At 32.9% G+C, this 27,679-nt stretch overlaps 1 protein-coding gene, 1 long non-coding RNA gene and 1 pseudogene across 9 annotated transcripts in view; 1 reads left to right on the top strand and 2 right to left on the bottom strand.

The window, feature by feature from the left end:
• STXBP5L (syntaxin binding protein 5L) overlaps positions 1-27,679 on the bottom strand; it is a 404,049-nt gene that overhangs the window by 54,112 nt on the left and 322,258 nt on the right. For 6 of the 8 annotated variants that reach the window (XM_073894175.1, XM_073894170.1, XM_073894178.1 and 3 more), the window contains 2 exons: positions 22,161-22,226; positions 15,397-15,489 (listed from right to left, as the gene is read on the bottom strand). In XM_073894175.1, the coding sequence (XP_073750276.1) occupies positions 15,397-15,489; positions 22,161-22,226 (159 nt within the window). The remainder of the gene's footprint in view (positions 1-15,396; positions 15,490-22,160; positions 22,227-27,679) is intronic. The other 2 variants (XM_025868870.2, XM_025868878.2) reach the window with 1 other exon arrangement.
• LOC141373020 (uncharacterized) overlaps positions 1-27,679 on the top strand; it is a 185,430-nt gene that overhangs the window by 36,563 nt on the left and 121,188 nt on the right. The window lies entirely within an intron of this gene.
• LOC141371696 (actin-related protein 2/3 complex subunit 1A pseudogene) lies at positions 2,398-4,446 on the bottom strand (annotated as a pseudogene).

Here is a 27,679-nt window from a genome sequence, read left to right as displayed (position 1 = left end):
CTTTCTTTCTTTCTTTCTTTCTTTCTTTCTTTCTTTCTTTTCTTTCTCTCTCTCTCCCTTTTCTTTCTTTTTCTTTCTCTCTCTCTTTCTTTCTTTTTCTTTCTCTCTCTCTTTCTTTCTTTCTTTCAGATTTTATTTATTTATTTGACAGAGAAAGAGAGATAGCAAGAGCAGGAATACAAGCAGGGGGAGTGGGAGAGGGAGAAGCAGGCTTCCCACCAAGCAGGGAGCCCAATGTGGGGCTCAATCCCAGGACCCTGGGATCATGACCTGAGCCGAAGGCAGACGCTTAACAACTGAGCCACCCAGGCAACTCTGGATTATTTGTTTTTCAAGTGTTGAGTTTGGCAAGTTCTTTATAGATCTTGGATACCAGCCCTTTATCTGTAATGTCATTTGCAAATATCTTCTCCCATTCCATGGGTAGTTTCTTAGCTTTGTTGACTGTTTCTTTGCTGTGCAGAAACTTTTTATCTTGATGAAGTTCCAAAAGTTCATTTTTGCTTTTGTTTCCCTTGCTTTTGGAGATGTGTCTTGAAAGAAGTTGCTGTGGCCAATGTTGAAGAGGTTACTGCCCATGTTCTCCTCTAGCATTTTGATGGATTCCTGTCTCACATTGAGGTCTTTCATCCATTTTGAGTTTATCTTTGTGTATGGTGTAAGAGAATGAAAAGTCTTTATAATTCTTTTAATAAAATTAATTTCAACTAGAATGAATTGTTATGGTAAATTTTTTGTTGCCTTTTGTAGCATCCCAGAAATTTTTCTCTACCTTCCCTTCTTTGTTCTGTACTGTAGGAGTTTTGTAGTTGTTCTCCTCTAGCTTCTAGATCCTTAGTCTATAATTTTCAGAGTTCTTGATTCATGATATTACTAGAGATACGAAACAAAAGTCTTGCTACTGATCTAGTTAGAAACCAGGCCCTCACATATGTGAGGTTTTAAAATCCTCCAGGTTTTAGGGGTTGTTTTTGTTTTCTATTTTTTGTTTTTCTTATGTCACTAATTTGTGATTAAAGAATATGATTTGAAATCCTCTATTCTTAAGTATTGAGGTTTTCTTGTGGCTTTAATATAGGTTTAAATTTTGTAAATTTTTCAATGGGTACTTGAAAATAACACCTTTAAGGTATAAAGTTCAAGATATATTAAATAAATCTTCCATGTAAACTTTGTTTCTTTTTTCCTCAGTGTTCTTTCTTTTTTGTTGAGTTGTCATTATATTATCTTAAAATCTCTCATTATTACTGCATTTCTATTTCTCCTTATTCTGTTAGTTTTTGATTAATCCACATTACTTGATTTATTATTTTTTTCTGTTTACACTTCTATTTCATGAATTTTATGTCATTTATTTTCATTCATTCTTTTTTTATTATTATGTTCAATTAGCCAGCATATAGTACATTATTAGTTTTTGATGTAGTGTTTAACAGTTCATTAGTTGTGTATAACACCATTGTGGATGTACATTTCATTACTACAAATATAAGCACTCTTCTAATTTAATGTATTTTGTCTTGAACTCAACTTGGATATTAGTACCCTAGTACTAACCTTTCAATCACCTTGCTTTAGATGTTTCTCTTGTTGGATTTTGTTATGTGACACATGCTGAAAAGTCTTTTTCTTATAATAAAAAACAAATTATTTTAATACATCTATTGACATGAGAGATAGTTCGTCCTAGTTCTATTTTAAAGAACATATTGATTGTTTTTACTTAATTTTCTAGGAGACAATTTACATACCACCTCTTTCCCCCTCTTAATGTAAGTTTTACATAATGAACTGCTTAAAAGCAGCCTTGGTCAAGAATGGAATAAAACAGCAAAAAAATAAAAATTTTAGAAGATGAATGTTTAAAAACATTCAACACTTTTGCCAATGATATTTAAACAAAACATACAAATGATATTTGCATGATACATGTTTTCATTGTTTCCTTGTTGTTGGTTTTCCTCACCATCAAGCAAATGACAGACCTGAAGTCAGTTGCTGTTTGTCATACTAGGTCAAAGAGGTTCACTCAGCTTCAGATTATTTGAAGGGCTTGGATAGAAGATTCTAAGATTTTGAAATCCCAAGTTGTCATGGCTCCATTAATTCCTATGGGTCAGAATTTCCAGTAATCTTGCTTGTCCATTTGAGTAATGCTATCTATTCTGGTATAGCATATCTGAGGCTGTGATGTAGTACTCAGTTGTGACTCTCTTGTCCATGTTCTGGAAGTGTTCCATAGCTAACCTGTTGTGCTGGATGCTGTGTTTTGAACTGTCCAGTTTGGAGACTAAAGTCAAGGAGCCATGGTCATCTTAGTTAAAGAACACTGGGTAGCAGTCATGGCTGGCAGCTACACAATGCTGTGTTATCTGAGACAAATAATTCATTCAGCATTCAGGAGTGGCAGCAACTGTTTTCAGATGAAACCTGAACACCGTTTGAGGCATCAGCAATAGGCACATATGCTGTCATGGCTGACCTAAGCCACAGAGCTCTCACTGGCAGAGAAGGTGAAGCTGAGATCCAGCTTCCAGTACCACTGAACTGATATCAGCTAACCAAAATGCATCTTGCTGCCCTATGGCATACTGGTTAGTTTTCATTCACTTCTTTAATGTATACAGAAGCGCTCTGCATTTGAAGTCACATAATCCTACTGCCAGGAAAACATTGTTGGGATGCGAATCCAAACCAAGGAACTTTTAATGTGTTTGCTTACCCACTTGCCATTTTCATGCTCAAGTAATAAACAGAAATGAATTATGCTTCACTATTCACAGCAAATTTGTTCTCTAGAGGGGACCACTTCACAAAAAGGGCTACATAATTAATTCTGAAGATCAGGATTAGCTTCCAGACACCATCTTTCTGGCTCTGGCAAAAAATGTGATCACTCTTGAAAGACCAATAAATACCTGTGATGTGTCCATTGTGCTCCTGGAGTTCATGAGATTTCACCCACTGGCTCTCATTCTTCTTACAAATGTGAACTCTGGGTATTATGGCTAAAGGCAATCTGAGTATTCCAGGCATGACAAGTGATTGACTCTAGTAAAAAGCTGTAGTGGTGACAATATTCTTGGTCTTTTCAAAAGGTAGAAAGCTAGAATCTGGGCAGTTCTGAGAGTCTCAAAGAGGAGAATTTGAAGACTGTGGTCAGTCAACATGAACAGAGAATTTGAAGACTGTGGTCAGTCAACATGAACAGAGAATTTGAAGACTGTGGTCAGTCAACATGAACAGAGTAGAACTCTGTTCTACTCTCCCACCTTAGTGGGTTGTATCTTCCTAATTTTTTTAAATATGTATTATCCTTTGCCTAAGCTTTGAGGTATTTTACCTTTTTTTCTAGTGGTTATTTCAAATATGTATTTTTCTTCCTAAATTGTTATCTATGCATAATCATTTATTTCCCCTATGAAAAGTGAATTTAGTGCAATTCTTCCTCTGCTTGTTTTTGTTCTCACTTTACCACCAATTAATCACCAAATTTAGTTATAGAATTCTCTTTTTGGCAACTCTATCCTCCTCTCTACATTCCATCTCTCAATTTTAAAATTTCACTATTGTTTCTATATTGTTAACAGATTTTAAGTTTATTCTATTTTGTAATCATATTTGCCACTGTTGTTTGACTTTAGTTCTACACTTAAATAAATTAAATAATCACTACAGTTCTTTGACCATGGCCTCTCCGTGCATCTTTTCATTGGCTGGAATTCATCTTGTAATAGATATTTTTTAAGGGCTTATGGGGGCCTGTGTTTCATTTATAGTACTCTATGTTGCATCTATAACAATATATTCATAATGTTATGTGCCAGCCCCTGGATTATGTACACTCAAGGCTTGAATTCTATAAAATTCATTTTTAGGTTTTTAATTCAAAATATTGTTAGGAAAAAGAAAAGTCTATTTTTTTGTTAAAAATTAGAAACAAGATAGTTTTCCACTAAATGTAAAAATGTTAAGTATAAAGCAATTTCCCATGAATTTGGCCATTACCGCATAAAATGCTAACTATGTAAGGGTTCTAACTGCATTAGTATCCACTGTATGAGGTTTTTGCTGCTATTACTATTATTTTACTGTTATTGTTATATTGTTCTTTAGCTAAGGATTATTATAACAAAGAAGTTGCATTAGTATCTAAAGCTCTCCAATACCTTGTCCTTTTTTTCCTTTGTCTTCAGTGAATAGTTCATGTACACAGTCACTAATACCTTGATATAAATGAATGTTATCAATAATTTCTAATTGCTTACTGAGTGGTTAACATGGATGTCCCTGTAGCAACTCAAACTCATTCTCCTTTCCTCTCAAACCAGGCATTCTCCATGAGAACTATTCTTAACACTTTGTAGTCATTCTTGACTCCTTTTTCCTGTGCATTACCAACCCTGTTACACTGACTGTAATCCCATCAGTTGTAAATTCTCCCATGGGGACTGCTTTTCTCTTCATTTTCTTTGTTGTTATTTTACTTCAGGCCCTCATTTGGCCTTCTGCAATAGCTTCAAATCTTCCTCCTTCACCAATTAATTATATACTACTGGAAAATAATCTTCCTAAAGCATGTTACAAGCAACCCAGGTACATTTTACACCAAGATTTTATATGCCAGAATTTACATTTATATAGATACTTATCCTTGTTCAGAAGCCTTATGACTTTTTCTGGAAATTTCATTTTTTTAAATGAAATTACATGAACATACTTAGAGATTCAATGAAATTTTATTGTGAATCCTTTTAAGTGCAAAAATCCTTTAGTAAAGTGACAAGCACTTGACAATATTATATATATCTGAGTTTTCATAATTCATCTTTGCTCAAAGTATGCATGAAAATAGTGAGAATGAAGCTGTTGGGAGGGAGACTTTGAGAGACTAACTGGAGACTTTGAGACTAATATTTGTGGAAATTGTTTGTTAATGTTTATTAATAACAACTATGCTAACTGATCTCCAGATTGGAATTATAACTAATAGCTTTCTTTGCTATTTCTAATAAATCTAGAAGTGGGCTGGGAATCTTCTTCCTTCATTTGTAAAGTGGGAACAATATCAACTACCTTGTCTTGGGCAATATGTCCAAATCATTTAGCATAGTATCTGACACATTATGGGAGGTCAATAAATAGAACTATAATGTTGATTCTTCTTTTATGTCCATTATCAATTATAATGGTAAAATACTAATTTATAGCAATTTCTTTAATATTGAATTAATAATACTAATATGTTAGTATGTTAGTGCTTTGCATTTATAAAACATGAATTAATCAAATTCATATGATTATATGTAATTAGATATTAAATGTAATAAATTATTTGTTTAACAGTTATTTAATTTAGATACAATGAGGTGATTGAGATATGTGAATATGCTCTATAAACTTTGGGTAACATGTTCTATGACCTCCCTTCAAACCTTTATCATTTATTAACATGATGTTTCTTCTCTGAAGAGAAAAAAAAAGATTGGGAATAGCAAGAGCAACTTCAAGGAGCTGCTAAGAAAATCAGGTAAAATAGTATATGAGAAGCAGCTTTATAAACTCTAAAATATAATGCAAAGACTAATTACTGTATTTTTGTTGTTTTAACCATGACATTAGCAGGATTTAATGCTATGGCTTTAAGTTAGAACAAAGGAGATGAAAGCAAAGGTAATTAAATTAAAAAAAAAACCTATGCTGGAACAAGTAGATAAAAGCTCTGAAGGAAAAATTTATGAAGATCTATTTAATAAAGCATTATTTATTTCAGAGTTTGAATTATGAATAAGCCCGTGACCCCCACAATAAACTAAAAGTGAATCAAATTTTCTGTAACTTTTCTAAAATTAAAAAAAAGCTAGGGCTCCTTTCTTTTCAGGCATTTTTTGTTGTTGTTGTTATATAGCATTAATTCTAAATAATACTAATATACAGAATAGGGAAAATAATTCTGGGAAAAAAATGATGCTCATTTACATGATTACAGTCACAAAGGGTAGGGTCCATATGCATGATTTCAATGTTCAAAAACATTTTCATGCTAAAAAGAAATGAAACATTATATATTTTGGTGTGTAATGATTTATCAAACATAATTTTGTAAAATGGTTGTTAACAAATGAAATGTTGAATGCTGCCAACAGAACTGTATGGTGATTTTTAAGAAAGCCTTTTTGGAAAGCCATCAAACATTGCCATCTAGGAAACTTGTTATTCATGGACTGGTTGGTAAAAATGTTCAGCCAAATGAATATAAGAAAACTTAAAATTGTTGGCGTACCGTACCAAGATCAGCCTTAAGATCTGTTGGCAGACTTAACTTTCTTGATCCTTTAACTGAAACAACAGAAAAAGGAAAGAGGCAGTTGTTAATTATATAAAATTAAAGAGGAGTGTGGGGGAACAGTTGTTTTACAGTATAATTATTAAATCCTGATAAGCATTATATTTAGTGAGCATGTATAGAAGCAGAAATACTATCTGATATTAGTTTGTTGTCATTCAGTAGTAAATATTTAATATGCAAACAGAAACATGAGGAAAGCAATTGTTCTTACAGTAAATAATTAAAGTATATCTTTTCATAATTTTTTTCACATGTGATATGAGAAGTGATTTTTTTTAATTTGGGAAGAGCCAAAAATCCATTTCAGATCAATCTAATAGGTAAAGAAATATTGCAACAAATGCATGAGCTCATTTCATAAATAACTGATAAGGGTAAAAACTGATGATAAAACTCTCAACATTTTTTTAAAATAGAAAGAAAATTCTATTATAGGTGTATATGATATAGTAAAGGAAACCATGCCGATGGCAGATGAAATGACTTCATACTGAATAGTACAATGTTAAATTCAGTAGATAAGACCTTGAAAATAAAAAATATTTGAAAATGAATTTAATTATATTATAAATCAAGCTATCAGAAAATGTTTGAATAGACCAAGAAAACACCTATAATTTATTTATAATCGTTACTCATTATTTATCTGTTAATAAAGATTTCACGTTGGGTATCTCAAAATATTTAGCTGAAATGCATGTTATCATAGAAATGCATAAGGGGATATCATGTTAGACATCTTTTCTGTCAATACTTTTAAGACTCTAATTGATTACATCAATTAACTTATACCTTCTAATGAGTGATTTTTCTTTACAAATAAGAAAGTTATTGTAAAATAAAGATGCAGATAACAGAGTAGAAAGAATATTCAATTTAAAATCAGAAAACCTGGCTCACAAATTTCTGAATTTTGCTACCTAATAATATAACTTTGAAAAAGAATCCCTTCATCAATTCATAGCTTAATCTTGTAGCTTAATCTGTCAAATAACATTCTTGATACTGTCTTTAATGTTTCTACTGGAATATGATTGGAATACATTTTATAACAGGTTTTAGAAGGCCTAAATATATTATAAACTTAAATATATTTTTTATGTGTCATGAAATATTGTCTCTTGATTCCCCCCACAACCATTTAAAAATTAAAAACCCATTCTTATTTCACAAGTCATACCAAGATAGGTGGCAAGCTGGATTTGGCCTACGGACTGTGTTTTGCTGACTACTATATTCCATGCTAAACTACTTGTAAAAGGAAACCTAAGTATTATCATTCTAATAAAAATAATAGCAGCAGGCAAATGTTGCTATAAAGACATTAAAAATAATTCTATTAAGATTAAGGCACAACCAAGAAATCAAATTTTAGTAATTTGGGTTTAGAATTAGCACAAAGAGAAAGTTATTTATATCAAAATATGGCAAACTAAATATACGTAATATGCTTCATAAGAGGTTGCAAATATATTTTGTAAATTCACAATTCAGATGAACTGAAGGAGTGGGGTATGTTCAGTATTTAGAATAATCTTTAATTTTTTAAATAACTAATGGAAGGATTTGAATCACAATTTATCTTGTTTCTATTTTGTTTTTAAATATGGTATTTTGGGGCACCTGGGTAGCTCACTCAGTTAAGTGGCAGACTCTTGGTTTTGGCTCAGTTTATAATCTCAGGTCCTGGGATCGAGCCCCCCATTGGGCTCCCTGCTCAGCGGTGCGTCTGCTTGTGGATTTTCTCTCCTTCTCCCTCTGCCCCTCCCCTGGTCTTTCATTCTCTCTCTTTCTTAAATAAATAAATCTTTAAAAAAATATGGTATTTCAACATATCTATATAGTATTATTTTTAAATGGATTACAAAGATGTTTTCAAAAAGAGGGCAAACAGTTCCTGCCTATTGGTAAGCCCAGATACATAAGCAGGACAAAGACTACAATGTCACAGGCCTCCCACTTCCAACTATTCTTTTTGATGGAAAATTCACATCCTATATTCTAGTATCTAACTTACTCTGGCTCCCAAATCTGCTCTAGTTTTTTGGATCCCCTCCTCCATTTTGTTGCCTCTTTTTGGTTTTCTGTAGAAAGCCTGAAAACTGGGGTCCCCTCACAAACCCCATCTTCAATAGTATAACTGAGGGAGGGAAAGGGAATGATTTGATAGTGGAATTAATTAGGGAACTTTAATATATTCATGCACAGAATGATTCTCCTCATTTGCCCAGCTAGTACACGCTTTTTTTGGGTGGTGGTGGGGGGTGGTGGTGGTGCTCCTTGTGTCCAGATACCTAGTAAATTCTTACTTGTTCTTCGAGACTCCTCAAAAATCACCTCCTTTCTAAATGTAGCTTCAAAGTTAAGGCTTCACCTGGTGCCATTATCTTAACCTTCATAGCCCCTTGTGCACATTTCCTTTATTACACTTAACACATTTCATTACACCTGATTTTTTTTCACTCCTCATTAACATACGGAAACTGAGTTCTCCAAAAGTGGGGGTTGTATTCCCAATACCTGATAAAGCACTGACATACAGTAGGTGTACGATGAGTGTTTGCTAAATAAATGTTGAAAAAACCAGTAATATCAAAAGATAGGGTTGAGGAGTTATTCTGAAGAGGACAAAGCAGACAGAGAAAGTATGTTTAAGTGTTAGAGAAATATGTTACACATGAACATTTGAGGAATTTGGGTTGGAAGATGAGTAAGGTAAGAGGTAGTAAGAGGCAATTCGTCTTGGAAATGTGCAGAATGGAAACAATACGTATTAACCTTTGCAATGTGCCCCTGGGAACGTGGCTCTCTGAATTTCTTCACTTTTACTGTTCTCTAAGCTAAAGCATATGCACCACTGTCGTTACATATTGTTAGCTGAAGGGGAGAAAATGCTTAACAGAAACTTCTCACTACTCAGTGGCTCAGCACATTGCACAAAAAAGAGAATCTTGGCTCAAAGGAATCTTAAAGGTCATTTACTCCAATATCCTATTCAGTGAAACTATTTCCCCTACAACATTCTTGATATCCTATCTGTTTAAATAGTTCTGATAGAAACCTTTAAACCTATAAAAAAAAATCCAATTTTGGGTTGCTATATTGCTCTAAAATTTCCTTCTATATGAGCTCAAATTACTTTCTTTTACCATTTATAATTTTTCCAGTTCTAACCTCTGGAGCAATAAAGAGTAAATGATTCTTGCTCTCACATGCCAGATCTTAAAGCCTCTGCAGAGACTTAGGGGCCACCTCCAGGTGGATACTCTGGCATGAGTATCCATGATATTCATTGGGATGAGTTGGCAGATCACATTTTGAGAAATAACATTTTATGGTTTTATGAATACTTTATGAATATTAATCAACCTATGGGATTTTTACATGGGACCCTTCCACAAGAAGTATTTCCTGAGATGAATCTCAGATTTTTTCACACGAGAGACCCTATTGTCCACAGTTGTTAAATTAGATGTAAATACAGTTACAGATATAGATAACATTTTGATGAGCTTTTAAAATTGATTATTATATTTATTTTTGAGTTGATAGGTACTTTTTTGGTTCCTTTAAGTAAAAAAATATTATATCATTGATCTTATATTTCCTAATTTTGAATGGAATGTGGTAGTTATAAGGACAGTAAAACCCCTGTTAGAAGAGGCTAGACGCCTTTTTTTCTCCTCTGTAAATTTCTATAAAGACTTGCTCTTCTCTAAGAAGGCAGGTTTCCTGGTATTTGATGAAGTGAAGCCCAGTGATCCAGAACACAAGTGAGCTGGATTCATATCATGACTCAACCATTTACCAGCTGAGTGATACTGGGCTAGTAGTTACTTAATCTCAGGAAGAGTATGTGTCCCTTTCTCTATGAAATGGGAATAATAGTAGTCCCTACTTCATAGGGACCTCATCAACATTAATTAAGGGAATGTATGCAATGCAATTAGCATTGTGTGATTATCTAATAAGCATTTAATGTTAGCTGTTTTCATTATTAGTTGGCAAGAAAATATTGTCACTCTATGTATTCTATATCAGAAATGACTTATCTGGGCAACATGTCCTATTTAAAATTTGGTGCCTTTGATTAAACACTGAATACTTGAGATAGTCTCCAATTTTATATAGTACTATCATTTGTTTGCTCTGCACAGTAGTACTTCCTAAGAGTCCACTGTCTTTTCAATAGTGGTGTCATACACTTAATTCATTATGGGCTTATTTTCCATACAAATCTCTTTAAATCCTGTGCATTCTCAAGAACAGTATCTTTCATCCTTCACACCTTGAAAAACTGCCTGTCTTGGCTCATAGACAACAATACAGCAAATAATGCCATAGGTAATCCAGCTGTAGGGCAGGGAATATTGCTACACAAAGTGTTAGACTTAAAACAGTTTGATTTCTTATGATCTTAGTTCTGTTAGATTCTGGGCAAATGTCAGGAAATTCTTGTTACTTTAACATGTCATGGCGTATATACAGCAAAAGAAACAGTCAACAAAACCAAAAGACAACTGACAGAATGGGAGAAAATATTTGCAAATGACATATCAGATAAAGGGCTAGTATCCAAAATCTATAAAGAACTTATCCAACTCAACACCCAAAGAACAAATAATCCAATCAAGAAATGGGCAGAAGACATGAACAGACATTTTTCCAAAGAATACATCCAAATGGCCAACAAACACATGAAAAAGTGCTCAACATCGCTCAGCATCAGGGAAATCCAAATCAAAACCTCAGTGAGATACCACCTCACACCCGTCAGAATGGCTAAAATTAACAAGTCAGGAAACGACAGATGTTGGCGGGGATGTGGAGAAAGGGGAACCCTCCTACACTGTTGGTGGGAATGCAAGCTGGTGCAACCACTCTGGAAAACAGTATGGAGGTTCCTCAAACAGTTGAAAATAGAGCTACCATATGATCCAGCAATTGCACTACTGGGTATTTACCACAAAGATACAAATGTAGGGATCCGAAGGGGTACGTGCACCCCAATGTTTATAGCAGCAATGTCCACAATAGCCAAACTGTGGAAAGAGCCAAGATGTCCATCGACAGATGAATGGATAAAGAAGAGGTGGTATATATACACAATGGAATATTATGCAGCCATCAAAAGGAATGAGATCTTGCCATTTGCAACGACGTGGATGGAACAGGAGGGTGTTATGCTGAGTGAAATAAGTCAATCAGAGAAAGACATGTATCATATGACCTCACTGATATGAGGAATTCTTAATCTCAGGAAACAAACTGAGGGTTGCTGGAGTGGTGGGGGGGTGGGAGGGATTGGGTGGCTGGGTGATAGACATTGGGGAGGGTATGTGCTATGGTGAGCACTGTGAATTGTACAAAACTGATGAATCACGGATCTGTACTTCTGAAACAAATAATGCAATACATGTTAAGAAAAAAAAAGAAGAAGATAGCAGGAGGGGAAGAATGAAGGGGAGTAAGTCGGAGGGGGAGACGAACCATTAGAGACGATGGACTCTGAAAAACAAACTGAGTGTTCTAGAGGGGAGGCGGGGTGGGGGGATGGGTTAGCCTGGTGATGGGTATTAAAGAGGGCACATTCTGCGTGGAGCACTGGGTGTTATGCACAAACAATGAATCATGGAACACTACATCAAAAACTAATGAGGTAATGTATGGTGATTAACATAACAATAAAAAATTAAAAAAAACATGTCATAGCGTATATTTTTGAAAAAAAAACCATAAAATAACTGTATGCTAAAAAGATGAATTTTATCCTATGTAAATTATATCTAAATAAAACTGAGTTAGAAAAATTCACAGGAAAGCATCCTCATAGATAGTGTTAATCACTTACCTAATCACATCTATCACCTTCTGACTTACCTAGAAAATATTAGGTAGGATGGTATAAGAGATCAAAGATGATGCAAATGAATGAAGTGATTGGCTGATGGCAAAATACATACTAATATTTAATAAATTCAGGCCTAAAGGTCAGGTGATGGTCAAGCCCTACGAGAGCACCAGATTATAAACCTTTGCAAGACTATTTATCTCTATTCTAGATTTTCTGCCTCCAAATTCAGGCTCGGTTACAGTAATGAGGCAAGGTAGTCTGGTGGCTTAGCATAGCTTATGACAGAATGAGGTCATATGCTCAGCCCTAAATATGAACAGAACTTCAGGCATTACAACAGTATTTTGCCTAGGGGGTTTCATGTATCTTCAGTGCATCAGATCCTTCAATCACTTGTATATTCACTTGCTTTTTTCCTAACTCTTAATTGAAGTCAAAGTCAATGGAAAGTGCAGCCTGGTTCATCTGAGGGTTGTTGTATTGGCTTCAAACAGGGCTCAGAATAATAGAGAACAAACTGATGGTTATCAGAAGGGAGTTGGGTGGGGGAACGGGTTATACAGGTGATGGGGATTAAGAAGTGCACTTGTGATGAGCATGAGGTGTTGCATGGAAGTGTTGAATCACTATATTGTACACCTGAAACTAATATTATACTGTATGTTAACTGGAATTTAAATAAAAACTTAAAAAAAATAAAAACGTAAAAAAAACCCCACACACCTCAGGTCCTTGGTGACACATTTGAATCAAAATTTTAGGAACAGAACAAACCCTGAATCAGTCTGAATGTGGCTTACTACTTTAATGGGAAACAACATAAAGAGGTAGGCTAGAAGTTCATAATTCAAAGCTTTTGATTAGTTGTTTCTTGGTTAGAAACACCTGGATTGATCTTTTGATTTCCAGTGAAGGATTTCTACTTTGTTATGGCTAAGCTACAACTAATATTAGAAATTTAGAATGGTCAAGGAGATCAAGTTCAGTCTCTTTAGGCCATGGATATTCATTATTATTTTTATAATAACCACTACTAGTGCTCACTTCAGCAGCACGTATATATATAATAACCACTACTATATATTATTGAGAATCTATGTTCTGGAATTAGTATACAGTTAAGGTTGAGAAACTTTGCTAAAGTTATAATGATAGGAATGGCAGGTAAGTTCAAATTTCTCTGACTCCAAAGCTATGTCCTTTCCAGTAAGCAGCACAATATGTATGTTATATATGATATAGCAGATACCACGTGTGTTGGCCTAGATGTCTTCTGCAAAATAAATAAATCTAATACTAAATTAAAAGTTTAGATTAAAATGTTTTAAAGTTTATCTATGTATTGATTCATTTACTGACTGGTTGGAACATAGTAATGAATTTCATTTGTCTCTATCTTCCCTAAGCTAGAAACTAAGATAGAACAAAACCACCCAGTACATATACAGGTATAGTACATACACACAATTTTGGAGTCACCATACCACAGTAGAGACCTCAAAGGCCTACATGCCTCTATATTACCACCCCTCCCCCACTTATGAAGTGACTGTGATAAAGTCAGGCAAAGAAGGATCTTTATTTGAATTTGTCCCAGCATAAAAAAATGTTTAGTGTCATGACTCCACTCTTCTTGGTATATTAAAATATGTATTATGTTTCTATCTGGATAGTGTTAATGAATCAGTGACTTTTTCTTAGTGTTGTATGGACAAGAGTTAAATGATTATGAAACTTTATTTCTGTTCTTGTCTACCTTGAATTATAAACTCCCAGAGAGATCTAGGTTCTTCAGCACACTCTTTTTTTTTAAAGCACATAATAGGAGGACAAATAATTTGGGATCAGTGGACCTTGAAGTCTGAAGATTTAGGTTGGTTCAGACTAAGCCATTTATTAGCAGGGTAACCTTGGGCAAGTTATGAAATTTTTCCTTAGTCATAATTTCTCCATCTGTGTAAAAGGAGAACAACACTAACCCTATAGGGTTGCTATAGGATTGAGTAAGAAAATACACATGAAAAATACCTTGCCTTAAAGTACTATAGCAACATTGATTATAATTTTTAGCAAACAAGGCTTAATAAATTCAAAATGTGATAATTTGTTGATTCTATGAACTAAAAACTACTTTTGAAACCAGTTTTTCCCAGAAATTAAATGGTAAACTATATTTCTAATGTTTCATGCAAAGTATATTTCTTAGGTTCTTTTGAATTTCTTTGTTAAAACATTCTCTTCATAACTTAGCAACTTTGTCACGGCATGGCTGACCTTTAATTTCAACTGTGATTAGTTTTTTGCAATTCCTGTATTTCTTTTTCTCTTTTTATTAATGAAAACTAGGAAAAAGCATAGGCTTTACAACCAAATGTAACCAAGCTGAAATTGTAGCTCTATTTATTTAAATACTCTGAGCGTCAGTTTTCTCCTCAGAAAAAGGCCTATCACAGGGGTGTTCTATTACATAAAAAAAGAAAATACTGTTTGAGAAATTGTGGATAATTATTTTTAGATTCCTTGGGGTCTTTATTTGGGGTCTAGAACATTGGTAACTTATTCTTCTTAAAGTTGCAAATCTGTTCACAACCATTTTGTAATGAATGCCTAATTTAAGGAAGCTATACAACCTGTGTTTGATTTTGATTTGATCCCTCTGAACAGCATCAAATATTCAATGGCTCTGCATAAAACAGATTATAAGACCTTCCCTTCTGCTCACTATTTCTAAGAGAACATTGCCCCTTTGAGGCAATTCTTTGGTGGAGTTTCCATGATCATCATAGTAGTTTGTGATCATAGATAATATTTAATTGTATTATGAAGAATTTGGAGAATTTTTACAAAACCACTCTACGTTTTGGCTCTTAAGTTTCCCTGAGTTCTCTGTTGGTCCCCCCATATTTTTGTATAGGTCTGATAAAAGTATTCAGGCTTAAAGTAGAAAAATAACAGTATCAAAATTATATGGAACATTTCAAAATCACAGATGCCTTAGGAATTCCTGCTTTATATCTTAGGAAGTCAGTGTCTGTGGTTTTAATTGTTTCAGGGAAATTTGCCTTCATTCACCATGGGGGACCTATATTTTCAGCCCAAATAAGAATAAAGCTTTTGAGACAAATTGTGTAATCCAGAAAATTGTAGAGATACAAAAAACTTGTTTGTTCAAAAAAGAGATTTTCACTTTCACCTGGCAAGTGATGTACTTGATTTCGCTGTCTCACAGATGGTATTTCATTCCTATAAAAGCCTGATGCTGCCTCAGGAGTTCTGGTAGCAAGTCCTAAAGGAAGGGAATAAAAGACTATTGGCATTTAGTTTCTTAGCCCAATGAACCCAGAAGTTTTATCTTAGAGGTGAATTTCATAATAACGATTTGAAAGGGTCTCTATTTTGTGCCTTTATCTGAGTATTTAGTACTGCCCCAACAGAGGACTATTTGGAGGGAAGAAGATTTCTTCTTTGGAAGATGTAGTGGGGTTCTAGAAATGTAGAACCACACAGAAGGAGCATTCAGGCTAGGCTATAAGACGTAGTTCTAACCCAAGTTTGAGAACAACAGAGCTGGTTACTTCTTTGTTAGTATTTTGTGGTGTTAGTCTCTATGATATTTTAATAAAGATATCTTTATTAAAGATACCTAAATAAATATTTTATAATAGAGATACATATTTCTATCACCCTAGTCTTAACTTGAACTTGGTAGCATAGTCTATTGTATATTGTGGACAGTGAGAATCACAAGGATTGATGGCTATATAGGTAGCAGCAGTACTAGAACCTGATGCTAGCCTAGGAAAAGATGTTCATCTGAGCAAATGATTTTTAAAGGCACACCTTCAAGGAGGAAAAATTAGAAAAATGCACATCTTGTGGGTAGATATAAATCTACAGTTGAAGGTTAGGTTAGTTTTCAATTCCTTGTGCAAAGACAAAGGGCCTGTTTCCTTTAGGGATTGTAGTTCTGTTCCAGGTAAGTGGAGCTAGGGCTGAATGTTAGTTCCAGCTCATCCTCTTGGGAGGTAGGTTTATGTAGTACACAAATTGCACAACCTTACCCGGTGAGTGAAAAAGGGTTACACAGCTTTAAGGAAAAACAACTATTTGTAAAATTATTAGTTTAATGTTGGTTTCTGCAGATAGACTCATTTCCATTTGGCATGGAGTATGTTATTTTGTTCATTAGTTTATTCTCAGTAGATAACATAATATCTACATAACTGCAGGCACTGAAAATTACTTGTTGAATAGTTGGGTGAATAAATAAATAATATGAAATGTTTATATTATCCTGGGAGTTAAGAACATCAGCTTTCTGGTTGGCTCAATGGGATTCTTCTAGCTCCCAATTCCTATTCTGTTCTCTCTCATTATCCTCAAATAAATATTTAATAATCTTAAACGTCATTATTTTTACTTGCAGTTTATTGGGCTAAAGGGAGTTTGAGATCCATGTAGGAAATCAGAGTTATAAAATGATTATTGGTCTCTGGCTTGCCTAATTACCAACCATTTTTGCTCAGCTATTTGCATCAATGTTTTAATCAGACTTTAAAGGGGTGAAAAGATCACAAAATAGATACTGAAAGGGTAAGTATTGAAAAAAATATTGTAAAAATTTTCACAGAGGCATGATGCTCAAGTGGTCCAGAGACCAGAAGCATTAGCATCATGTAGGAACTTGCTGGAAATGCAAAATTTCAGGCCCCACTCTAGACTTGTTGAATTAGAATCTCTGGCACTCAGCATTCTGTGTTTTAACAAACTCTTCACATGATTTTGATACAGGCTTACATTTGAGAACAACTGAATTAAGAAAAAAAATAGAGAATGCAAGAATAGTATTGGCTCTTAAATGCTATATATACATGAAAAAGGGGAGATATACCCAGGTACAAACATAAAAATTGCCATTATTAATCAGACCTAATGACCTGTTTCTTAGTGTATGAATCAAGGAGACATTAGGAGGCATGGCTGCTTTTCTTAATTTTTCAAAAGTTAGATGTATTACATATATTCTAGTTTCCCTTAATTACATATTATTGATTTTGTCATTCATAAGTTATCTAAACATTTTAATTGTTTATATCTTCATTCTTTTCTACCTTTAGAGATAATAGGCTTCATGAGTTTTGTAAACTACTGTTAAGGCCTTAAACTCAATTTTTTCAGTTACATTTTAGTTTTATGAGATTGGGCTAAAAAGTCTGCATTTACCCTAACTATACCTTTCCTGATAATCTAGATACAGCAATTCCTACAATAGGAAGAGATTGCAGAATGTAGTTTTATGAATATGTGCTGCTGTGGTATTCTAGGAATAACATCGGGCACATTCTCCATTGTGGGCTTAGAAAGACCCCTTAATATAACACAACTATTTTTTTTTCATGGGAAATGAATGGAATATGCAAATAATATTTCCAATTTTCTTAAAGTAAAATAAACTTTTTTGGCACTATTCCCACAAGGATAAATTTCATATATTTTAACAAATCTATAATGATTTAAAAGCCATAATAAGAAATCTCAGTCCTCAAATATGAATATTTATATTCTAAGGTTGCTAGTAAAGAAAAGTGGGCCCTGCCTAGCAAACCAGTCTCAAATAGGGCACTGAAGTGACAAGTGAATCTTATCACAGCCAGTCATTTCTGTCCCAAGTAACCTAGCAAAGTAGTCAAAACCTTCCCGCTTTGAAACAATCTACTTCATTGCATGTGAAGTCCTGATTCTGCCTTGCAAAAAGAAGTGTGGTGATGGTATTTCCAGATTTGCTCTAACATTAATGAAAAAAGAAACATCAGAGGCAGAACACTAAAAGCAAGATGTCTACTAAAAACCTACAATAATTATCATAATTAGTTATGATATTGACATATCCCTGAGATTGGGAAGAAGGAAGAGATGTTTGCTAATACTACATATATTCAACCTTGTATTGGGAGATCCTAGCTAAAGTCTTCCTTTAGAAATAAGAACTAGAACTGTAATTTTAACACTGAGCATAATTGGATAGACAGTCCAAAAGGATTTACAAATTATTGGAAGTTATCAAGTTTTCTAGATATGTCAGTATACAAAATTAATTGTATTTTTATATTCCAGCCACAAACAAGAAAAAGAAATAAAAAATTACAGCATATAAAAACACCAAATGCCAAGGAATAAAGCCAATGAAAGGTGTGCAAGACCTCTAAAATGAAAACTAAAAATTTTACTGAGAAAGATGTATGTGGAACAAGTAAAACTTTCATACACTGCTAATGGAAGTAAAATTGGTACAACCATTTTGAAAAACTCAGTAGTATTTACTGAAGCTGAACATAGACATACCCTATGACCCCCCAAATTCACTCCAATACACGTGCAACAAAAATGAGTTTATATTTGCTTTGAAATTTTTACAAGATTGGTCATAACAGCTTTACTTGAAATAGCCCCAAACTGAAAACCACCTAAATGTGCAGCAACAATAAAATGCATAGATATATTCACATAAAGGAATATCACACAGCAATACAAATCATTCAGCAATGTAACTGAATATCATATATATAATGTTGAACAAAATTAGCAAGAAACAAAAGAAGTAAATAATACATATTTTCACTGATATGAGAGTCTAAACCCCACAAAACGAATCTATGGTTCAAAGTCAAAACAGTAGGTACCTTTGTAGGAATAAGTGGCTGAGAGGCATGAGGGAGATTTCTGAGGTTCTAGAGACATTCCGTATTATACCTCAGTTAATAAAGCTTACTCCTAAAGAGGTAAGACCAAGGTATACAAAAAATTCCAAGTAAAAAAAGCAAGAGTTGTTGTATTAATAGTAAACAAAGTGGAATTCAGGTGGAAAAGACATAATATGAAATGAACAATGGTGATTAATGGTACAAGATGCACTTTTTGTGGATATATTTTAAAATATCTACACATGAATATTCTTAACACAGCAGATATAAGGAAAAACCAAAACACATTATTAGTACAGTATTTTAATTCTCCTTTTCTCCATCCTTGAGTCAAGTAATCAAAATATAAGGACAAGAAAGACTTAAATAATATGAAAGCAACACTTATAATTACTTAATGCTACAAGTTAATATTAACTCAGGTAAAAGTAATAAACTGTCTACCATATGGAAAACACTGTTAATGCAATCACAACTTATAAAAACCTATGACACATATAATGCACATATAATGGGAAATTTAATCTTATTATATAGATATAAAGAAATAATATCAATGTAAGAAGTGAATTAAGCATCTACCACACACACACAAAAAAAGGAAAAGTGCAAAATAAAGGGAAGCAGAGGAGGGAACTAACAGAGTTAAAAGCAGAAGTTAAGTTAAAACCCCCCAAACCCAGTAAAACTTGGGTTCAGGTTTAAAAAAAAACAACACAAAAATAGATTGACTATTAACAGCCTAAAAGAAAGAACCACAGTCTTTGCATATGTTACACTGAACATTGTTAGAAAATTTCCATAATGAAAACTTTTCTTTTTTTTAATGAAATGTTTTCTTTACAGGTAATATGAACATACAAAATAAGTAATTATAAAGGTTAAATGACTTGATGGGAGAATTCTACCAAAACTTTAAAAAGCAGTTAACTCCAATAGTATTTAAATTGTTGGGCATAAAGAAAATCCTTAAAAGAAATATCTGAATGCAGAAAGCTGCTGTAAGGCAAGAGATACCACAAGCAAAATTAAGAAAAAATATTTGGATCTCATGTCATAAAAGGGTGATCTTAATTTGTAAAGAGGCAAAAAAATTAATATGAAAGGGACAAATAGCCCTATAGAAAATGGATAAATTGTATGAATAGATGATTTACAGAAAAAAATATTTAAAGAGTTCTTAAACAGTTGAAAAGGTATTAAATATAACTTAATGTGAGAGAGAAATTGAAACTACATCGACATATCCTTTTTTCCCAACAGACATAAAATTTAAAAAATGATAACCAATAAACATTGGTTTATTGATGTTATTGATAAAAGGAGGGAAATAGGGAGAATTTATAAAGATTAGACAGGCATATACTCTGACTCAGCAGCTCCAATTTTAGGAATTTATCTTATAGGTATACCTGTACACATTTAAAATGAGGAATGTACCAAGGTCGGTCACTGCAGCATTGTTTGACATGACAACTTTGATAGCAAACTAAGTGTCCTTTAATTGGTGAAAGGACTATATAAATTAATAGTACATACATGCAATTAAATATCATACAACTGTAATGATTATGTAATCAAATGGAAAGACAAGATACACAGTAAACTGAAACAAGCAAAGTAAAGTGAAATGCATATACTACTTGTGTATAAAACAGGAAGCAAAAAAGAATGTATGTTTTTTGGTTTGTTTACAAACACAAACTGAAAGGATAAATAAGAAAGTAACTATTTTTCAAAAGGATGGAAACAATATATGGGAAAGGATGGGAGGGAGAATTTAAATTCCATTTCTTTTTGACATATGAACCCTATATTACTATTAAAATTCGGATTATGGATAAGAATTTAAAGTGAAGTTACTTAAATTGATATAGAATATTGAATTGAATTTTATATTGAAGATTTCTGACATAAAAATATCAAAGTAATATTTAAGGAGATTAATTTTGCAACATGATTTGCAAAGTGAATTGTAAGAGTGAGAGATGGATAGCAGAGACACCTGTTAGAATATTTTTGTGATACTTTAAATGTGGAATAATAAATGCCTAAATTAGGATGGTGCCAATAGAAATGCAAAAGAAAGGGTAATGTATGAGATCATATTTAAAATAAAGCAGTAAAATAAGGATTAAATAGATATGATTAAACAAAAATTTACACAGACACAACTAGATTCTACTTAGCCTACATTCCTGAAGAATAAGGATAAACAACTAACAACTCTTAAGACAGCAAACTGAAGAAATGTCACAGTTCTAAATGAATTTCTAAAAGTCAAAATTAATTCCTTATAAGGTATTAAATGTTTATACATTTGTGTTAAGTTAAAATAAAAAATTAAAACAATTTTTGATACTCTATGTAAACATATCTATAGTTCAGTATCAAAGATATACCTAATATTTTTGGTGCTTAAAAATTTACATATTATTATATATGCATTGGAGAAAAATCAGATAAATAAATAAAAGAAGCTAACCATTCATAATCCCACCACCCAACAATTTCTACTACTAACATTTTTTGCATACCTTAAAGACTTATTCCGAGGAATCTTTATACTCACATTTTTTGTATATTTTAGTGGGCTCATGCTTTATCTTGATGCTTTAGTTCCAGCATATTATCATTATTTCTTTTTTTAATCAATGAATATACATGTTTCCAAACTGTGGTCCAGAGGTATGAACCAACTAAGGTCCAATGATATCATATTCTCTGCACCTACAGTATACATTTCCCACTAATTCAACTCTAGCTATAAGAAAACAGAATTTCTGTATAACATTACCAATTTTTACTTAGCATTATTTACCTCTGGTAAAAAACCTTCCTTTAAAATGTCTTTAATAGTACTACACTGAGGGTTGTTGGAGTGGAGGGGGGTGGGAAGGATGGGGTGGCTGGGTGATGGACATTGGGGAGGGTATGTGCTATGGTGAGCGCTGTGAATTGTGTAAGACTGATGAATCACAGACCTGTACCCCTGAAACAAATAATATGTTATATGTTAATTAAAAAAAAAAGTACTACACTCATACCTCTGGTCTTAATTTTTTCGGAGGCCAAAATATTTTTAAAGACATTTATTTCTAATTGATTTTGGAGTCAAATTTGTTTACGATTAAATTTCAGAAACTATATTACAATTACTAAAGTTATGAATTTCACATTGTAAGAATTATGAAAATAAAGCAGTAGATTACTGCAGTGAATTACCGGAAAACTGAAAGGTACCATTCATGTTTACCTGAAGTGGGAGACTTGCAGCGTTCGAGTTCCAGGGGAACTGGACTGTCATTTAGCTCAGTTAAACCTGAAAATGAAATGATCATAAGTGAGATAAATTTTGCTAACACTTTGTAGATAATTCTTATTTATTCCTGAAAATTTAAAAAGGTTTTTCTTCCCCCTGTGAAAACTACTTTTGTAGTCTCATGTTATGACAGTGGTTCTGATAATTTGTTTCAACAAGTGATACTGGAAAAAATAAGGAGCAATAACTAATAGATATGCAAAGAGTAACTGAACATAATGGTAGAAAAATATAAATCTTTTTTATTTTTTCATATGAAATAGCTACTTTATTTTATTTTTTTATGTTATGTTAATCACCATACATTACATCATTAGTTTTTTATGTAGTGTTCCATGATTCATTGTTTGCATATAACACCCAGTGCTACTTTTTTTATTATGTTGATCACCATACGTTACATTATTAATTTTTGATGTAGTGTTCCATGATTCCTCGTTTACATACAACACCGTGCTCCATGCAGAACGTGCCCTCTTTAATACCCATCACCAGGCTAACCCATCCCCCCACACCCCTCCCCTCTAGAACTCTCAGTTTGTTTCTCAGAGTCCCTAGTCTCTCATGATTCGTCTACACCCAGTGCTACTTTAATAAATGACCTAAGTTTCACCTGAAAATAGACCAAAAATAATACAACTTATAATGGGTTTTTAAAAAGACCTAACAAAATCTTCTATTTTCAAGAGAAATGCTTATTGGCTTTTATAAGGAACATTAAGGGTTATACTTAGTTATATAAATTATTATTATACTTAGTTATATAAAGGTAGTGTTATGTAGTACTTATACTTAGTTATATAAAGGTAGTGTTATGTAGTACATATTAAGTGATTTGTTTGGTGGCATCAAATTCTTTCTTATAATAAACACTACATTTTTCTCTTATTTTTAATATTCTATTATGTCAATCTACTGACATATACAAGGATCTACTGACACATACAAGGATAGGCACAATAGGTTAATAAACATTTTGTAATTCTCATTACTGTGGCATTCATAAAACATCCTTAATTATGGTTTTCCTAGTAGGAGATTCTTGTATACTTTTTCTTTGTAAATAAATATTCAGAGTTTCTACTTTAATGTAAATCCCCATACCCAGAAGTACTTTGTCAATTACCAAAGCTATCTTTGTTCATAATCCTTGCCATCACCCCTTTATGTAATTTGTATGAATAAACTTGCTGTGCATTCAAAAAATCATAGATTTTTAGAAAAGGTCCGCTGTGGTACTCTAGCCCAACTCTTACGTTTTACAGATAAGAAACTGTCAGTTCGAAGAGTTTAAACAATTTAAGGTTACAGAACTAAGTGCCAAAGCTTGAATAGAATTCTTTATATATTTAAGAATCTTTTGTTAGAAGTAGGTATTGTGAATATTTTCTTCCCATGAGACATATCTTGTCATTTTCTTAATGAAAATGAAATGTCTTTTGATGATCAGATTAGTTTCCTTGAAGGACAAATTATCATTTTTTTCCTTTTGTGATTTTTTAAATTCTTATGTGAGTAATCTTTGCCTACTCCATGGTCATGAAGATATTATTGTTTTCTTCAAGAAACTTTTTAATATTCAGCTTTCTTTTTTAGGACTATATATCATCTTAATTTTGATTGTGGTGTGAAGAGATTAAGGTCCATTTTTCCCTATATATTTGTCCAGTTTTTCTATCATTATTTGTTAAAAAGATTTTCCTTTCTTCATTAATTTTTATTAGTGACTTAGTAAAAAATAAATTGGCTACATAAGTGTAGGTTTATTTCTGGACTTTCTATTCTGTAGTACCCCACTAATTAACGTAGGTTTATAGTACATCTTGAAGGAGTAAAATCTTCCAACTTCGTTCTTTTTCCAAGAGATTTTTTATTTTGGATTCTTTGCATTCCTAAATAAAGTTTAGAATCAGTTTGTCAATTTCTATAAAAGGATATGCCAACATTTTATTGGACTGTAGTAAGTCCATAGATAATTTTGGCAGAGTAAACATTTAAAAAATAGTCTCCCAACCCATAAACATGGTGTTCTCCTCCATTTAAATGATCTTTTAAAATTTTCTTTCTGCACTAGTTTGTAGATTTCAGTATAGAGGTTTCAATCATGGCATTTTTCAAGTCTTCTATTTCCTTTTCGGTCTTCTACCTAGTCCTTGTATCCTTATTCAAAGTGCAGTATTGAAATTTCTAATTGTCTGTCTCCCTTTGATTCTGTCAAGTATTGCTTCATGTGCATCTTAGTTCTGTTGTTAGATGCTTAGATGTATATAGTTGTTAAATCTTCTTGATGGGTTGACCATTTTTTCATTTTAGATGTCTCTATTTCTAGTAACTTTTTTTTGCTTTAAAATCTATTTTGTCTGATATTAACTACAGCCTTTTTATGTTTGCTGTTTGCATGATCTTTTTCTGTCATTTTACTTTCAACCTATTTGTATCTTTATGCCTTCAGACAGTATAGAGTTAAATCTTGATTTTTAAAAAAATTCAGTCCAACAATCTTTATCTTCTGATTGGATTGTTAAACCTATCCATACTTAATGTTATTATTGATATAGTTGGATTACATCTGTCATCTCACTTTAGGCTTTCTGTATGTCTCATGTCTTTTTTATTCCTCTAATCTTCCTTTACTGCTTTGTTTGACAGTAAGTAAATATCTTCTGGTGCAATTTATTCTTTCTTTAATAATTCTGTCATCATAATTTTTTAAAGATTTTATTTATTTGACAGAGAGACAGTGAGAGAGAGAACACAAGCAGGGGGAGTTGGAGAGGGAGAAGCAGGCTTTCTGCTGAGCAGGGAGCCCAATGTGGGGTTCAATTCCAGGACCCTGAGATCATGACCTGAGCTGAAGGCAGATGCTTAACGACTGAGCCACCCAGGTGCCCCTCATCATATTTTTGGAGTTCTTTGTAATTGCTCTAAGACAACATATACATCTTAATTTATCAGAATCTACTTCAGGTGTATATTAATGCCAGGGGGATATAGAAATGTTACTCATATAGCTCTATATCCTCTTTTCCCCTTTATATGCTATTATATTGGCATACATATTACATCCATATGTGTTAGAAATCCAACGACATATTATAATTACTTTATATAACTTTGTTTTTTTTTATAAACCTGAGAAGGAAGAGAGCAAAACAATGTATTTGTAAAGTTTGTGTATTAACTTTCTAATTTACCATTTCTAGCTCTCTTCATTTGTTGTGGTCAATCCACCTGGTTTCATCTGCTTATTCAAATACAGCTTGGCTCCCACCTACCTCCTCGGTGCTGTTACGGAAAATATATTACATTTCTATATGTTATAGGCCCAACAATAAATTTTATACATATTGTTTTATAAATGGCTTATTAAATCGGTTAGATGAAAAATGTGCACTTACACTATTTTATAATTAGATAATTACCTTAATAATGTTCTTTTTTTCCTTTGTGTGAATTCAAGTTATCATCTGGTGTTTACTTTCTTCAGCCTGAGAAAACTTTACTTAGTATTTCTTGTAAAGTGTCTGTGCTAGCAACAAAATTCTCTCATTTTTTGTTTATCTGGGAATGTCTTTATTTCATCTACATTTTTGAAAGATCATTTTGCTGGATATAAGATTCTGGGGTTTAGTTTTCTCCTTTGAGCACTTTGAATATGTTGTCCTACTGCTTCCAACCTAAACTGTTTCTGACGAACTATTACTCCTACTGGAGCTCCCTTGTAGTGACAAGTCATTTTTCTCTCAGTTCTTTCAAGATTTTCTCATTACCTTTCTAAATTTATACTATGATGTGTCTGGGTGCAGATATCTTTGCATTTATCCTATTTGGAGTTCACTGAGCTTTTGGACATATACATTAATGGTTTTCCTCAAATTTTGGAAGTTTTCTGCCATTATCTTTTTGAATATTTTTCTGCTTCTCTCTCTTCTCTCCTTCTACTACTCTTATTATGGACATGTTGGTATACTTAAGCTACCCTAATTTTTTTTTTCTCTTCTTCAGAATGCATAGTCTCTATCAGCCTACCTTCAAGTTTGCTGATTCTGTTTCTACCAGTTCAGATAGACTGTTGAGTCCCTCTAGTGAATTTTTCTTTTCACTTATTGTACTTGGTTCTTGTTTTCCCTCAACCCCATTCACTCATTTCACCCATCTTCCACTCTCTGCCTGTGGAAACCACTAATCTGTTCTCTGTATTTATGTGCTCATTTTTGTTGTTCTTTGTTCTTTTTTAGATTCCACATATAAAGTGATATCATATGGTATTTGTCTTTGTCTTATTTCACTTAGCATAATGTTCTCAAGGTCCATCCACGTTGTTGCAAATGGCAAGATTTCCTTCTTTTTTATGGCTGAATAATAATCCATTGTGTGTGTGTGTGTGTGTGTGTGTGTAACTCAACTGTATTTTCTTTACTCAGTCATCCATTGATGGACACTTAGGTTGTTTTCACATCTTGGTTATTATAAATAATGCTGCATGGGAGTGGCATATATCTTTTTTGAGTTAATTTTTTATTTCTTTGCATAGACATCTAGAAGTGAAATTGCTGGATCATATGGTAGTTCTATTTTTAATTTTTGAGGAACCTCCATACTGTTTTTCAAAGTGGCTGTACCAATTTACATTCCTACCATCAGTGCACAAGGGTTTCCTTATCTCTACATCCTTGCCAACACTTGTTATTTCTTGTCTTTTTAGTGATAGCCATTCTAGCAAGTGTCAGGTGATATATCATTGTGGTTTTGATTTGCATTTCTCTGATGATTAGTGATGCTGAGCACCTTTTCATGTACCTGTAGGCGATCTGCATGTCTTTTTTGAAAAATGTCTGTTCAGATCCTCTGCTCATTTTTTAATTGGAATTTTCTTTTCTTGCTATTGAGTTGTATAAGTTCTTTATATATTTTAGATATTAACCCCTTATCAGATATATGATTTTTAAATATTTTCTTCCATTTCATGGATTACCTTTTCATTTTGTTGATGGTTTCCTTTGCTCTGCAGAAGCTTTTTAGTTTGATATCATCCTATTTATTTTTGCTTTTGTTGCCTTTGTTTTTGGTGTCAAATCCAAAAAATTATTGCCAACACCTAGTCAGGAATATACTGCCTATATTTTTCTTCTAGTATTTTTATGGTTTTGTATCTTATGTTCCAATCTTTAATCCATTTTGAATTAATTCTTGTATATGGTGTAAGATAGTTCTGTTTGCTTCTTTTTCTAACTTCAGTCTCTTTGTTAATATTCCCTATTTGATGAGACATTGCCATCATAGTTTCCCTTCTTTAAGCATGGTGTCTTTTGGCTCTTTAAAAATTTTTCATGGCTGCTATGAGATCTTTGTTAAATCCAACATCTGGGCCCTCTCAGAGGCAATTTCTCTTGCCTTGTTTTTCCTGTGAATGGATCACACTTTCCTGTTTTATTGCATATCTTACAATATTT

The sequence above is a fragment of the Callorhinus ursinus genome, unplaced genomic scaffold (genome assembly GCF_003265705.2).
Source record: "Callorhinus ursinus isolate GAN/ISIS: 27379988/994484 unplaced genomic scaffold, GSC_fseal_2.0 scaffold1, whole genome shotgun sequence".
In the NCBI taxonomy this organism is placed as follows: domain Eukaryota; kingdom Metazoa; phylum Chordata; class Mammalia; order Carnivora; family Otariidae; genus Callorhinus; species Callorhinus ursinus.
The sequence above is the reverse complement of the archived record's forward strand: the minus strand, read 5'-3'. Positions and strand labels throughout refer to the sequence as shown.